Genomic DNA, 15,660 nt, shown 5'->3' on the forward strand with positions numbered 1-15,660 from the left:
AAAAGAAAGAAAGAAAAAAGTGGAAACCACTGGAAGGAGACAGTCCTTGCCACAGAGAACTAACAAACGGGCCTAACTGTGTGGTACTGGCTGTGAGAATTACAAAAGTTCTGAGCAAGAGGCTTAATGCAGCCTTCACCAGAAAGCCTGGAATGAGTGGGCATAGGAGTGGGGGCTCAAACTGTGCAGGGCTCAAAGCCCAGCTGACTCACTTAACAGCTGTCAGGCACCAGGCAAGGCACCATACCTCCCTAAACCTATTTCCCCACCTGAACGATACAACAGGAAGATGTCTACCCTCACCCCCAACCCCACTCACTGTTCCCCAATGTACCCGCCAAGCGTTTGCACAGGTCTTCTCTCTACCAGAAATCCATTTCCCTCTCCCGTCCCCCAGGCAAACACCTATATATCCTTCAAGTCTCAGCTCAAATCATTCTCTGTGCTCCGAAAGCATTTTGTCCATCTCTCTATCAGCACTTACCATGCTTATTTTAATTAGCTCTGTCTGTGTTTCTATTATATTTCTCCACTAGATTCCTTCAGAGACTGTTGTCTGATTTGATTCAGTCCTGTACTCCCAAGCACCCAGGACAGAGCCTGGCACAAAAATTATAAAATAAGAACCAGAGACATGAGAAAGCCCCTGTTGGTGCCCCATAGAGATTATAGCAATTTCACATGAAAACTGATAGGCAAAGCCTTTTAAAACAACATTAACAGCAGCCCCATCTACAAGCCACTGAGATACTCCAGTCTCTCCATCTAAAAGGTTTCTGACTCCCTTCCTAGAGGGATCAATCAGCTGGAAAGGAACAGACAATCACTTTCTTCAGAAGAGAGGTTAGTGTTGATCAAGGAAGAAATTTACAGCTTTGTTGACTTGACTGGTAAAGGGCAGACCACATTTATTAGTCAACAATGTCCATTAGATTCTATCAGGCAGTGGTTTGTCATTCAAAGTCCTGAGCCAGCACCTGCTAAACAATTAAAAGCAGGAAAAGCAGAAGGAAAAGAAATAACCGAATACACTGAACATCTACCTCTATGTGTCGGGAACCACAGTAGGCATTTTCTCATAAACCAAATTTATCATTCATTTATTTAATCCTAAAATAGATAAAATCAATTTCACTTTAGGGGAGTGAGAGTTTAGAGACGTTAACTGGCTTAGAGGGTAGGCACCTGGTGAATCTGAAATTCAAGTTCAGCACTGCTTTCCACTATTCCACAGATGCCTGCTAAAACTGCTACGTTTCTAGTGCCCAAAGTGGCGATGTTGTCATCATCATCGCTACCATTTAAATGATCATCTACGATGCGCCAGGTATTGTGCCCAATTCTACACCCTATTTCACACAACCCTTACAACTAACCCCTGTTTTTCTGATAAGAAATAGAGAGGCAAAGTGCCTGTTTCCAGTCCTACAACTACAGTAGTAAGTGGTGGAGACAGGATTCAAATTCAGTTTGACTACAAATTCTGTATATTCAGCCTCTCTTATAAGAAACTGGAATTTGCAAAGACAGAACTTTTTCCAACATATGTCACTGCAGATGCACACTATTCTACAAGAATATATCAACTCAAATCTTTGACACCTCATAAATAAAAAGCAAAGTGAAGTTTTGACCCTGCTAAAAACTTTTTTAAAAAACTCACAGTCCCTCAGGTCTATGGTCTTAGCCCTAACCAAGAAGCCTGTAGACACGGTCTCCAAATGCCATGTTTTGATTATGGTTCACCAAGAGATGTTCTGAATGCCGTCACAATCTCATTTGGAGCTATCCATCAACCAGCACATGTGAGAACCATAGGGTTCAGGCTGAGCTGCCCTGAAATTAAACCTGCTCCTGTCAAAGCCCTCGGGACTAGCCAGGTGGGTGACGGGTACAACTCTAATTAGACTTTTTGGGCTTCGGCCAGCAAATACATCCCCATAGAGGTAAGAGCCCAGGTACTGAAGTACACATTTGTCAGGGTACCAGATGACAGGCCCTGTAACAGGCGAGAGCATTATGAGACAGTCTGGGGAACACCAGCTAAGCCAACGTCTAACGTCTGTCACTTCTAAAGGGGAAGAAAAAGACTACAACTTGCTTCTCTCCCCTACCCACACCTGGAACAGAGAAAACAAATCTAAAATAAAGCTTTATCTCCTTCCATCACACCTCACCAAACACACACCCACATACCTAATACAGAGTCACTAAAAGGAGAGAGCCTTCAGTCTCTGTATCCAAACAGTGTATCAACGACAGAGACGTGAGGACCAGAGATGTCAGAATCCAAGGAGCATCCCTGTTACAGACCACAGAAGTTAGAGCACTTTAAATGTTATGGTTAGGACACCAACTCGGGAATATTGGATTTTTTGGTTCGGTCTGATTTGGTTTGTTTGTTGCAAACCAGTTGCTGTCAAGTTGATTCCAATTCATAGCAATCCCAAAGGACAGAGCAGAACTGCCCAATAGGGTTTCCAGGTTGTAATCCTTATGGAAGCAGATTACCACATCTTTCTCAGAATTTGAAACAACTGATCTTTCAGTTAGCGGCTGAATGCTTAACCCCTGTGCCACCAAGGCTCCTTTGCTTGCCGCAAAGGCCTCTTGAATTTCCTTGAAGGGTTATGGGTCCCTCTGGTGGCCAGGTGGTGTAATAACAAACAAACAAAAAAAAACCCCGTTGCCATATTCTGACTCCCATATTCTGACTTGTAGAGACTCTATACAGAGTAGAACGGCCCCATAGAGCTTCCAAGGACCCCTGGTGAATGTGAACTGCTGACCTTTTGGTTAGCAGCCGTAGCACTTAACCACTACACCACCAGGGTTTCCTGATATAGTTGTGATCTATCTGTGACCCTCACTTTTTGACCTTTCTTATTGTAAAAAGACTCCCAAAGTAAAAACCAAAACTTACATTCCCCATAGCCTAAAAACAGTGGCTGTACCATAGGAAGTACTCAACAAATGTCTGTTGAATAAACAAATGAACAAACTTCAAATCACAGCAGACGCTGAGTCAACTGGCACTAGGTCACTGAAATTACAGGCAATTAAAACAAACATGACAAACTGACTCTCAGGGCCAAACTTTTCAATGTTTGTGCACAATCAGACACAGTGAATTCATCTGCCTTTGATCCAAGCTGCATTTTCAGCAAAGGCATTGTCTCCCTCCGAAATGCTTAAGAACAGGTATGATGAGACTGGCAATAAATGTTTTGGGCATGAGCAAAGGATGGTTTGATCACACCCAAAAGAGAACTGGTTGGCTTAACATCAGAATTCAGGAGATGCTGCAAAAGCCAGCACTGCTTGGTATGTCCAGGCTCATCTATAAACAGGGCTGCAGTGTTTCCAACTGCTTTTGCAGTTTGTGTCCAAAAAAAGGGAATAATGGGAAACAGCTAGATATAGTCCCAGGGACTGAAAACCTTAATACTTACAAGCTTACTGACTTGGATGACATTGATCTGGCCCTGTGCAAAATTGCTGTTATTGAATGGAGTATTGTTAAAGACTCTGTACACTACTCAGAGTCCTCTTTATAAAAACCCACCAGAGAAAATACATCCCCCAGGCCTCAGTGCCAGTGAAAGTTGTCCTTTTATCTTAACCATTTTCATCTTACAGACACTGGAGACCCTTGTAACTGAATTTCCCTTTTTACTTCTGCTGCCAGGAGCTACCAACTGAATTTTAAGTCCCCCTCTTTAGTACTGTGAAGGATGTCACAACATGCGTTTCTACACACTCTGTGGTTCCATTTTACAAGTCACCCTTATTTTTTCTTGACCCTAAAGGCTTTTTTTCTCTGCAAAATTTTTTTATTACTGTAGATGACAGTTTACAGAGCAAATCAGTTTCCCACTGAACCAACAATACACATACTGTTTGGTGACATTGGTTGCCAACCATACAAAAAAGTCAACACTCTCCCCTTCTCGACCTTGGGTTCCCTGTTACCAGCTTTTCTGTTCCCTCTTGCCTTCTTGCCCTTGCCCCTGGGCCTGTGTGCCCCTTTAGTCTCATTGTGTTTTATGGGCCTGTCTAATCTTTGGTTGAAGGGTGGACCTCAGAAGTGACTTCAGTCCTGAGTTAAAAGCGTGTCTGGTGGCCATACTCTCAGGGTTTCTCCAGTCTCTGTCAAACCAGTAAGTCTGGTCTTTTTTGTGAGTTTTCTGTTCTACATTTTTCTCCAGCTCTGTCAGGGACCCTCTGTTGTGATCCCTGTCAGAGCAGCTGGTGGTGGTAGCCAGGCACCATCTAGTTGTGCTGGACTCAGTCTGGTGGAGGGTGTGGTAGTTGTGTTCCATTAGTCCTTTGGACTAATCTTTCCCTTGTGTCTTTGGTTTTCCTAATGCCTTTATTTTTATTTTCAACCTCATTTAATTATGTGAGCTTCTATAAACCTCTGCAAATGTTTTTGAAACACAAAAAGAAATAAACTCAAATTTTTAAAGCTTTAAATAACCAGAATGCTTTCAGTTGGGTGTCCTAGAGAATTTATTACTCTGGTCTACTGAGGGTTGCTGAAAATGTATCAATCTTCCTTTCTGCCAAAAGCACAGTATTTGTAACATAATTATTGGTAGTTTGGCATAGCCACAGCATAGCCTTAAGCAAAGCCCTGAAATTAGAGACCACAGACCTGGATCCATGGTTTACGTAACACACACCACCACCGTTTGTTTGCCAACCTTGCACTCCCCTCCCCGCAAGGTATTTTCCTAGGGGCGCTATGCTAATTTTTTTTTACAGCCAACATTTTTTAAAAATTGGCAGAGTGGCTCTTTTGAAAATACCTTGCCAGGGAGGGCACAGTTGGCAAACAAACCTAGAAGATGCACATCATTTGTGTAAAAATACGATATATCACTTTCTATGTAACATTGGTCAAGCCATTTAGATTCTAAGCTTCAGATTTATCTGTAAAATGGGAATAATGTTCTCTATGATGTTTAAATCACAGGATTGAGGGCATCAAGTGAAAAGATAGGCAGCGACCTTATAAACTGTAAAGTACAACATGCATGCACTCTTCACTTCTCGAAAATGGTTAGGTTCCAGAGACCAAGTCGTTATGTGAAAATTGGCATTCTGTGAAAATGGAGGATTTTTTGTTTGTTTTCAGACCATCCATTTGTCCAGTTTATTTTATTTAGAAAATATGGTGATACAAATAATAACAGCTAAGATTTACTGACTGTGACTAGTCCAGTTATGGATCATTCCTCTGGAGAGAAGTAGGCTTGGAGGCGACAAGGCTGGATAAAGCTGGGCTGTGTGAGTGGAGGGCCCATGGCTTAACAACTTCACCTTCCTCCCGTGCTGAGTCAGAGCTTCCCTTGTGGAGCCGCCTCCAGGTCTCCATTCCCATCCCTGCAAACCCTGTGTTCATGATCCTGGAGCCTGCTCTGCCCTCCAGGCCCAGAGAGTCACCAAGGCTCAGGGCTTGGCTCAGGGCTTGCTGCGAGGGCAAGGGCGTGGGAGCCTGGCTGCACAACTGGCCCCACCAATGCCGAGGAAACTTGCACACAGGTCTTCCAAACACCCTCTCAGATGCCTCTTTCTTTCCTCCCTTCCCACCCTAAGCAATTTAGCTGCAGGGCCTCAGGCCACACAGGAGCAGGGTATCCAGAACAAGCGCTACCTGGTCTGGTGCTGCCTGTTCGGAGGAAGCAGAGGATGGGGGCAGCATGACCCAGCTTCCCAGGGGCCACCCAGAGACCCTCCTCAAGGGAGGGGATGCTCTGCAGCCATTGCCACCGCCACGCCAGACACCTCGTTATGCACAAAATAGTCAGTAGATTTTTTACTATTGTCGTAAATGCGAGATGTTGGATAACAAGACAGTCAATAAGTGAAGAACAGGTGTACAGCTAAGGGATCATACCTGCTTTATTTCTATCACTCTGAATAGCATTTTTCATTACCAAAGAGAAAGTTCAAGATTGAGCTGACTGTGGGTTGAGAACAAGAGCTGTGTTTTCAGCATATTTTCTTTCTCCTATCTACAGGATGCGGTGGAGTTCAAATAAGCATGACCAAGACAAAAAGCTGAATATTCAAGAGTGAGTATTGGCGGGTAAAGCTTTGAACACGCACCAACACAGCTTCAGAAGCAACACCTAAGCATCCCCATTACAGAGAACAAGTTCCTTCTCTTTTCCCCCTATATCCCTGATCTCTCAGAGCTTGACGTGGGTACAAGAAAAGGCCCGTTCTCATCTTCTTACCTCCCGGTCTTCCAGACCAATCCATGCTCCAGACATCCGCCAGACTAAACCACAAATCCAATCCTGTCAATCCTCTGCTTAACTTCCCTTCCGCAAGGGACCCAATGCCTGTAGGTCAACTCCAAGCCCCCCAACTCTGCGTTCAAGGCCGTCTCTCCAGGTTTATCTCCCACCATGCCCCTAGAGGCAATCCCCTTCACTACAGCCCCAAACATACCATGCTCTCTCTCACCTCTGTGCCTTATCTTCTGTCCAAAACCAGGCCATCAAACCTGTTTGTTATGGTTCGAACCCCTGCTGAGAATTTGAGTTTCTAACAAGTCCCCAGGCAACACTAATGATGCTAATGCTGCTGGTTAGGGACCAATTCTAAGAACCACTAGTAGAGCACTGGTTCTCAAAATTTTTTATACGTAAGAATCACCTGTTGAAATGTAGCTTCTGATTCAGCATATCTCGGGTGGAAATGGAAATTCTCGGCAGGGGTTTAAACCAGAACCGATTCAAAGCCCTATACAAAACCCTCCTTTCCCTTGCCTATCCTAACCTTTAACTCTGACTTCAGAACCAGTTCAAAAGTTACTTTCCACAGGCGCCTTCTCTGATCATGCAATTCACTCCCTTCCTCAGTGCTCCAGGGTACTTTGTTCATATCTTTTTTTTTTTTTTTTCTGTTGTGGAACTGTCCTCAGGCCTACTGTAGGACTTGCAGAGTAAACGTTCAACGTTGCTGAATGCATGAATCAATTCCTTTCCTTTGTCAAGGCTGAAAAGGAGGCCACTAAAAGATCTAGTTTTGTTTGTTTGTTTCAATTTAAAAGCAACAGCAGTACCAGTTGGTGAGTGGAAGGCATTCTAGCTAGTTAAAGAGCCTATTCACAGAATCTAACTGATAAGATATGCAAGGCTAGCAGGCTATGCTCTACCTGGGCATTCATCCTAGCACTACAATGTAAAAATGCCACGTCACTGTGTTTCCCCAGGGGATGCTGGACCCCATTTGGTCATATATATGTCCACGCCATTTGATCATATAAAGCCCCTGAACAAGTTAATGTCCCCAAAAAAAAAAAGTTTTTTTTTTTTGTCCCAAGAGCTGGGGTAAAATAAGTCATATAAGATGGACACAGGCAAATTCTTACCATTGCAATGCAATACCTATGCAAAAAGAAGAAAACCATGGCCAAATCCTCTTATCAGAAACATATATATGACCTAATGTAGTATTAAAGTGGTCATGATAAGATGTTAGGAAGCTCTGAATCACAGGTAAGCTCACCGAGCCAAGTATTTAGAGTGCACAGCTTTTGTTTTGGTCTGCCCAGTTCCCAGTAACAAAACAGCCCTTCCTCTGGGTAACTTCTCATCAGCCTTCCAAGCATGTGGTTCTAGAAGAGGCTGCCAATGATGATACACCCCACCCCACCCCCCCCATAACACACACACACACATACATGTTTCTGTGAAAGCATGTGACCAAGTTGGGCCTCTCAGTATCTCACCCCTCTGGCCATCCTGAAAGAAAGTTTGTGGGGGTAGTGGCATGTGAGGGTCCTCCTTCCTCTTATGCGGTAAAATGGCAATGACGGGTCCACCCACCTAGAGCTAGAGTAAGCCAGGGGAAGAGAAAGAAGCCAGCCCCCAGAGACACAGAGTCAGTCCTGGCAGGATTCCAGTCACTCCTTTTAACTAAATTAGTTCAAGCTGGACTTCTGCCACCTTCAAGAAAGTCCTACTCATACTATACTTCACCTCAACCCTTTCTGCTCGCCATCATTTTCCCCTTCCACTCCTTGCCAAGTATTTTAACCTCCTTATGAGGATATTTACACGTTATATAGGAATGTATGTTTTTAACAACCACTGAGTATCTAAGCTCCATAATTAGCTCTGGATTTTAAACTGTGTTGCATTTTGCCATGAAAAACATTTTCATCTCCCTCAGAAAAATAAAATTCAGAGGTCATCCCTTGCATGTCTGTCAGCATCTAAATTGGGTCATTTGGTGTTCAATAACACCGAATAAATACAGGTAAACAGGTCTTTTAATAACATGCAACAAACAGGTACACCGCGATATTGCTGGTGGCAACATAAATTGAGCCAGCCCTCTGGACAAATATTTTGGCAGCAAGATTAACCAGTATAAAATATTTGCACAATCTGAGCTAGTAATCTCACCCCTCAGAATTTATCCTAGGTAGAGATTTTAAGAGAAAAAAAAGACTTTCTACCCAAAAATATTCTTTGTGTCTTTATTTAAACAGCTGAAACGTCCAACAAATGAGGACATTTTTAAGTAAATCATGTGAGATTTATTCAATGAAAGAGTATGCACCACTCAACATGATCTAGCCTATACAACACAGAACATGTCCCTAATAGAGTAAGCGATCAAAACATACAGCACCGGATTTAACTTCTGATTAGACTGGAAGCCCAGCTGCACAAGGACTAGAGAGTAATACTCAAACGGTTGCTTTCTTAGGGCAGTGGAATTATAAGTGACATTTCTTTATTTTTCTAAAATTTCCATTACAGCTCTTTCAATGTTCACTAAAATTTTGTTACAAAGTACAAAAGAATTATATTCTAATTCTCTTCTCAGTGTTAACATTAGAATTTCAAACAATGAATCTGACACCTCTACCAACAGCAGTTCCACTGAACTAACTGCTGGTACCCATTTTATGGAAACCCTGGTGGCGTAATGGTTAAGTGCTACGGCTGCTAACCAAAGGGTCGGCAGTTCGAATCCACCAGACGCTCCTTGGAAACTCTACGGGGCAGTTCTACTCTGTCCTATAGGGTCGCTATGAGTTGGAACTGACTCGATGGCACTGGGTTTGTTTTTTTTGTTTTTATGGGTCCTTTTGAGGTCCCACTCTACGGACTCCGCCTGCCACAGGCTCCAGGGCAGGTAATTCAATTAGCCTGAGTGTCAGTGATCACTCAGGCTCGGACCCTATCCTATCTGACTGCACCAAGGCAGCGTAGCTGGGTGCTACTCTCAGAAGGGATTAAATTAAAAGAAGCTGAATATATAAGTTTAAATATAATTGAAATTCTAAAAGACAAAAGCATACATATTTTGCCTCTAAATTCAGAGAAAAGGTTTTAAATGCTAATACCCAATACTGAATACAGCACAGTCTTAAAAAAGAATCACTCTCATATAAGGACACCTGGTACAATCTTTCTGGAGAACAATTTGTATATACGTATAATAGTCTTAAAAATACTCACACTCTTTGACCCAGTAATTCTACCTGTCTGAGGAAATAATCAGTGGATAAATATTTATGTACAAGGATGTTTGCTGCAGCATTCATTTTAAGGCAAAAAAGGGGAAATGACCAAAATAGCCTATAATATGGGACTAGTTAAGTAATTACAGCACATCCTAGCGATGACATATTATGCTGAGGAAAAAAACATTTTTGAGAACATTCATGATGTGGAAACATACTAAAGTGAGAACACTGAAAAAAAACTATTTTCAGTTTGATGACAATGATATGTGTGTGTGTGTGTGTGTGCATGTGCACGTGTGTGTAAAAGGACTGAAACATCAAATAGTAAAGATTGATCTTTCTAGCTGAGGAGAGGATGGGTGAAATGTTTTCTTCTTTATATCTTACATATTTTCCTAAGTTTTCTGCAGTGACTATCTTCCTATAAGCAGAAATAGCCAAACAGCCCCAGCCCATCTGCACCGCCCACCATTTCGGAAGGAAACAGCAGTACTCACAAGGATGGTGTTGTCTTCGTTGCTCTTCTCTCGATAGGCTTCCTCCAGGTCCTTTTCTAGTCTCTCCCTCTCCTGCTGCAAATCGCTCAGCTCCTGGGTGATCTTCTTAATGTTCCTACGTAGTCTGTGGTTCTCTGTACTCTTGGTGAGGTTTTCTGAGCGCAGTTCAGCCAAAAGGGCTTCCTTTTCCGACAGGGCAGCCTCATATTCTTCAGATCCCTAAAGGAGAAGGGAGAAAGGAGAGGTGAGCTGATTTTCATACCTCATTAAACAAAACAAAATCTGTGCTCCTTTTTCACCTTGGGGAAAAAAAGGAAAGAAAATGATTAATTCAACAAAAGCAAGATTCAGGACCTGAAATATAAATAATACAAAGATTCTGTAATAACACAGGGTAACATTTTGTTATGATATTGACGTTAAGAGGAAAAAACTTAAAAGTGTGTAAAAGCAGTATTTTTTTTTTTTTTTTAATGAGAAGGAAAAGCATAAAATGTTAACAGTAACTATCTTTAAAACCCCAATGCTGTCAAGTTGATTCTGACTCATAGCAACCCTATAGGACAGAGTAGAACTGCCCCATAGAGTTTCCAAGGAGTGCCTGGTGGACTTGAACTGCCGACCTTTTGGTTAGCAGCTGTAGCACTTAACCATTACACCACCAGAGTTTCCTAACTATCTTTAGTGGGGTAGAAATATAGTTGGTTTCTTTTCACTCCTCCGTATTCTCAAATGTTCTAAGTGAGCGTATTACTTTTAAAATGGTTTAAAAAAAAAAAAAGGTCCTTTTTAAGAAGGTATAAAGAGCTTCATTTCAAAACAAGAGCTGAATTCAAACACTAGCAATGCGTCTCTGTTAGAATGGCTCAAACACAGACTCATCTCGAGAAAAAGTAGTAGGTAGTCTGCATGACAGGCCTATAGCCACCTTGAGGAGCTGCCAATCAGCAGAATCCAAGAGTTAAATGTGTCCAGAACATTTTTATTTCATTAATATACAGTTCTCTAGAGAAAACATGTTACTTAAAACATAAAAAAATGTTCTAACTCACCAGTAACCAAAAAGAGTAAATTAAAACAAGCTCTCATCTATCAAGTAAAGATTTCTTTAACGAGAATATCCAGTGCTAATCAGCTTGTTGTGAAATGGGACTTTTAATATTCACTCTTCAATAACTGACCGGCACTTAGAAGCCAGGAAATATGCTGGCAGGAATACACGTTGATATAATCCCATGGAAAGATATATACATACATATAGACACACACATACACTCTCTACATACATATAAAAAAAAATACACACATATATATATTACACATATACTAACATACATACATACACACACACACTACACACTACCAAACACCAAAAAACCAGACCCATTACTGTGGAGTCAATTCTGACTCATAGTGACCCTACAGGAGAGAGTAGAACTGCCCCATAAGGTTTCCAAGGAGTGCCTGGTGGATTCAAACTGCCAAGCTTTTGGTTAGCAGCTGTAGCTCTTAACCACTGCACCATCAGGGTAGATTTAATATATGCATACGTGGTGCTTTACGCAAATTATGTGCGCCTTCTGCATTTGTTTCCTGGCAATGCCCTCCCTCAGCAAGGTATTTTCATAAGCTTGCTTTTTTTTTTTTTTCAGTAACATGTGGAAGAGGACTGGCATGGCAGCACTTGTGAGGATGCCTTGCACATGTGTGTGTCTGTGTGTGTGCATATAATGTTCATACTTGTCCCAATAATTCAGTTCCTAGGATTCAATCTCAGGGGAAGGATTCATAATCCAAGGGGGAGTGGGGGAAGCCTTATACACAAAGTCATTCATCCCAGAATTACTTATAACAATAAAAAATAAGAAAAAAACCTAAACGTGCAACAGTATGAGGATGGATAAGTAAGATAAAGCTACATGGTGAAAATCTTAAAATTATATTTACAAAGAGTTGATAACATGGGAATATTTCTAAGTGACAACGTTATGTGAAAAAACTGCAAATGATCGCAAACAAAAAAACTTGTACAGCAAAGGAAGCCCAGAAGGAAAAAGATCAAAATGTTGAAAGTAGTTGGATGACTTCCTAATTTTCCATTTTTTTCTTCTTTCCACTCTTCTGGAAAAAATTTAGGAAACATATATAATGATTATAATCAGGAGAAAATAAACTTTTTTTTTTAATATGTCCTTTGAATTAGACTGAGGCTCAAGATTAAAAATTCAAAAACAAGGAACACTTATAACAAGTCCAACTGTGGAATAAAGGGACCAGTCCCAGCTTCTCGGCCTTTCCAAGGATTCCATCTCAGTCACTGAGATTATTAAGTCTTAGTCATTCAGCTATTCAACTTAGTTGTTCAGGAGACGTGGGCTACATCCACAGTTAATCTGAGGTCAGTGGAGCTCTGCTGTTCCTGGGCCACCCAAAGCCCAGCCACCGTGTTCCCCAACTCCCGTTTAGGACACAGCAACAGAGATTAGGGTGAAAGCCATTCAAATTTCAAAGGAAGCTTTATAGAGGCTTCTGTTTTTGTTTCCTTCGAAATTAAAACAAATTTTTTAAAGTGGGAAACCTAGGTCACAAGATAAAAAAGAAAAAATATTTGGTGTAGTGCTTATTTAAATAAACTCAACAAACAACAGAAGATAAACAATGATTGGGGAAATGCTCAGTCAGAACAATATTCATAGTTGTTTTCATTAACACTGATTATATATGAGGAGCTAAACAGGTGCTTTTACACACATTGTATCTCTGCTTCTCATACCAACCCTACAAAGCACACATTATTATCCCTATTTTTCGGTTGGTTGAAATAAATGAGGCTCAGAAAGGTTAAATGACTAGCCTGTCACCAGACCACAGGTGATTAAATCTGGGATTCAAATGACTGCAGTTTGTTCTCTTTCCACAACACTGTACTGCCTTACCCTTATCAGCAAAGATTTCGATTAACATCAATAAACTAACAAGAATTAAAACAAGGAGAATGAATTCAAGAGGGAAAGGATAGAAGCAGGAACACCAATTAGGGTGTGTTAAACTTAGGACAAACCGCCCCCCCCCCCCAAAAAAACCCATTGCCGTCGAGTCGATTCTGACTCATAGTGACCTGTATAGGACAGAGGGGAACTGTCCCATAGAGTTTCCAAGGAGCACCTGGTGGACTTGAACTACCGACCCCTTGGGTAGCAAAGGTTATTAAAACAACACAAATTATTACAAAATGATGAAAATTCTATAGAATTACCATGTAAGTAACAATGGCAAAAGCTTCTTTAAAAATCCAAACTCAAAAAATTCAAATTCATTGGCTCTAATCATTTCAAAAAAAAAATACTTTCCATGTTAAATTTTCCTTAAAATGGCTCTTTGTAAATCTTTGAAGTGCTTTTTACCTTTGTCTATATGACGTCCTGCTTTTTGGAATCTCAATTTTATCAGTTAAGTGCTTATAAACAATGGACAAACATTTGGCCCAATTAAAAATCGTTGGAAACTGAAGGCCAAATATTAAACCAATAGTTCTTCCCCACAGTGCAGAAACATGCTGAGTTTAATAAAGAAAGTCAGAAAGCCCAGGGCTCAAAGAACAGTTCTAGCTGTAAGACCTGGGAGAAGTTAACTTCCCCAAAGTCAGTTCTGTCATCTGTGAAATGGGAAGTAATGATCTCTATTTCACAAAGTAGTTGTGAAGATTAATAAATATCATAGATAAAGACCGTTTCAGTGGGTGCAAGATAACCAAATCTAAGTTTTCTTTTTCCTACACTTACTCCACTATCTTTCATTCACAATGGAAAGACAACATGGAAAGGTTCCACAAACTAAAAGCTATGCGTACAACACCACTAGCAGGGAATTTGAAAATCAGAACACAGTCATGCGTCACTTAATGTCCATGACACGTTCTGTGAAACAGTACATTATGCAATTGGACGTTGTGCGAACATGCCTAAATCACAAGCAACAGTATTCACTGATTTTTCCACCTTCATGTTGTTTAATAACCTTTTGTTTCGCTTCCAAGTTGATACTTCTTTGCCTCTTGCTGCTACTATCACTAGCACTGGTTTTGCTGCATTTGGGAGCCAAGATGTGCTTCACAGTAATATTTTCAAAGAGAAAATTAAACAGAGAGAGAACACTACAACACTCAAGAGATACGAGAAATACTAAATTGGACGCTGCTGCCTACAAGTAAAAGCATACAATACACTACTATATGGTAAGCTTTTTATTTGTAAGTAGAAAAAGTTCATATTAAAATGATAGAAAGTATAGTACAGTACATGCATAAGCCAGTAACACAGGCGTTTATAATGACTATCAAGACATATGTAAAAAAAAACAAAAAACAAACCCAGTGCCATCGAGTCAATTCTGACTCACAGCGACCCTATAGGACAGAGTAGAACTGCCCCACATACAGTTACCAAGGAGCGCCTGGCGGATTCGAACTGCCAGCCCTTTGGTTAGCAGCCTTAGCACTTAACTACTACACCACAAGGGTTTCCAAGACATATGTATTACAGGTTATGTAAGTATCATTATAAGCCTGGCAGCACGACTGCTTTGTATACAAGAGACATGAGATACACATGTTGCATGCGGGAAGCTTTTGCATTCATTACTTCCAGTTACATCCACTATGTCCCATTTTCTAATCGGGATTTCTGAACTCTGTTATAACCTTATGGGACCACAAACATATATATGGTTGGACATTGCCCAAACGGACATCATGGGGCGCAGGACTGTAACTACAATATGTTAATGTCAGAGGATTTTAACACTGGCTTAAAGGTGAGCTAACATTCACTGAGTTACTACCTTGTGCCCACATACTTTCTTGTTTAATCTTTGTAAGGATTATGTGATATAAGTGTGATTATCCAGATTTTACAATGTGCAAATAGGCTGGGAGAACTTAAATATCTTGCCCAGAGTTACAGAGGCAGTGAAGAAGAGAGTCATGTGTCATGTCACGCGTTATGTTCCACCCATGTTCTTCCCAGTAAAATATGGTACCTCCAGACGATGAACTATGTGTAGCTGTTTACAAAGATGAGGTAGAACAAAACTAAAGACACACTTACACACATAAATGAGTGCATGTCAAACTGCTGAAATCTGAATACATGTGTTGTGTACATTTACTCACACACACAGAGTAGTAGAGAGAACACAGGCTTTCGAATCAGACTTGAGTATTAGTCCTGGCAACCTATAAAACTGGTAAACACATTGCCTCCATGTGTGGCAGTCAGGATTAAACAAGGGCTCTCCCAACAGCCAACCTGACATGTAAAATGTGAAGAGTTTCAACAATTACTCATTCATGTGCATTGCAAGACAACAGACCTGGCCAACACTGGTCCTCTAATGAACACCTCAAATATCATTCTCAAACCCTTTTGGTTAGGATTGAGGGTTATGAAATTAGTAATAATGTATCTGGGTAACATTAATTTATAAAACTCCTTTCTGTCCTTTATAATGCTTACAAGGATGTCTGATGCCTCTTCGTTGTCAACTGCCACCATTTTTCTCAAACACTGGGAAATATGGATGGTTTCCCTAAGAATTCAGCTTTGAAAACTTATTTCCTAAGCGAGGAAAAAAAAACTCAAGTGTAAAGTGTAACTCAGCTCCATT

General features: G+C 41.0%; 1 protein-coding gene across 3 annotated transcripts in view; it reads right to left on the reverse strand.

Annotated features, from left to right (window-relative positions):
• The window catches only part of CDK5RAP2 (CDK5 regulatory subunit associated protein 2), a 228,257-nt gene that overhangs the window by 151,732 nt on the left and 60,865 nt on the right, over positions 1–15,660 (reverse strand). For all 3 annotated transcript variants that reach the window (XM_049897012.1, XM_049897010.1, XM_049897011.1), the window contains one exon: positions 9,997–10,215. In XM_049897012.1, the coding sequence (XP_049752969.1) occupies positions 9,997–10,215 (219 nt within the window). The remainder of the gene's footprint in view (positions 1–9,996; positions 10,216–15,660) is intronic.

The sequence above is a fragment of the Elephas maximus genome, chromosome 9 (assembly GCF_024166365.1).
Source record: "Elephas maximus indicus isolate mEleMax1 chromosome 9, mEleMax1 primary haplotype, whole genome shotgun sequence".
Lineage (NCBI taxonomy): Eukaryota > Metazoa > Chordata > Mammalia > Proboscidea > Elephantidae > Elephas > Elephas maximus.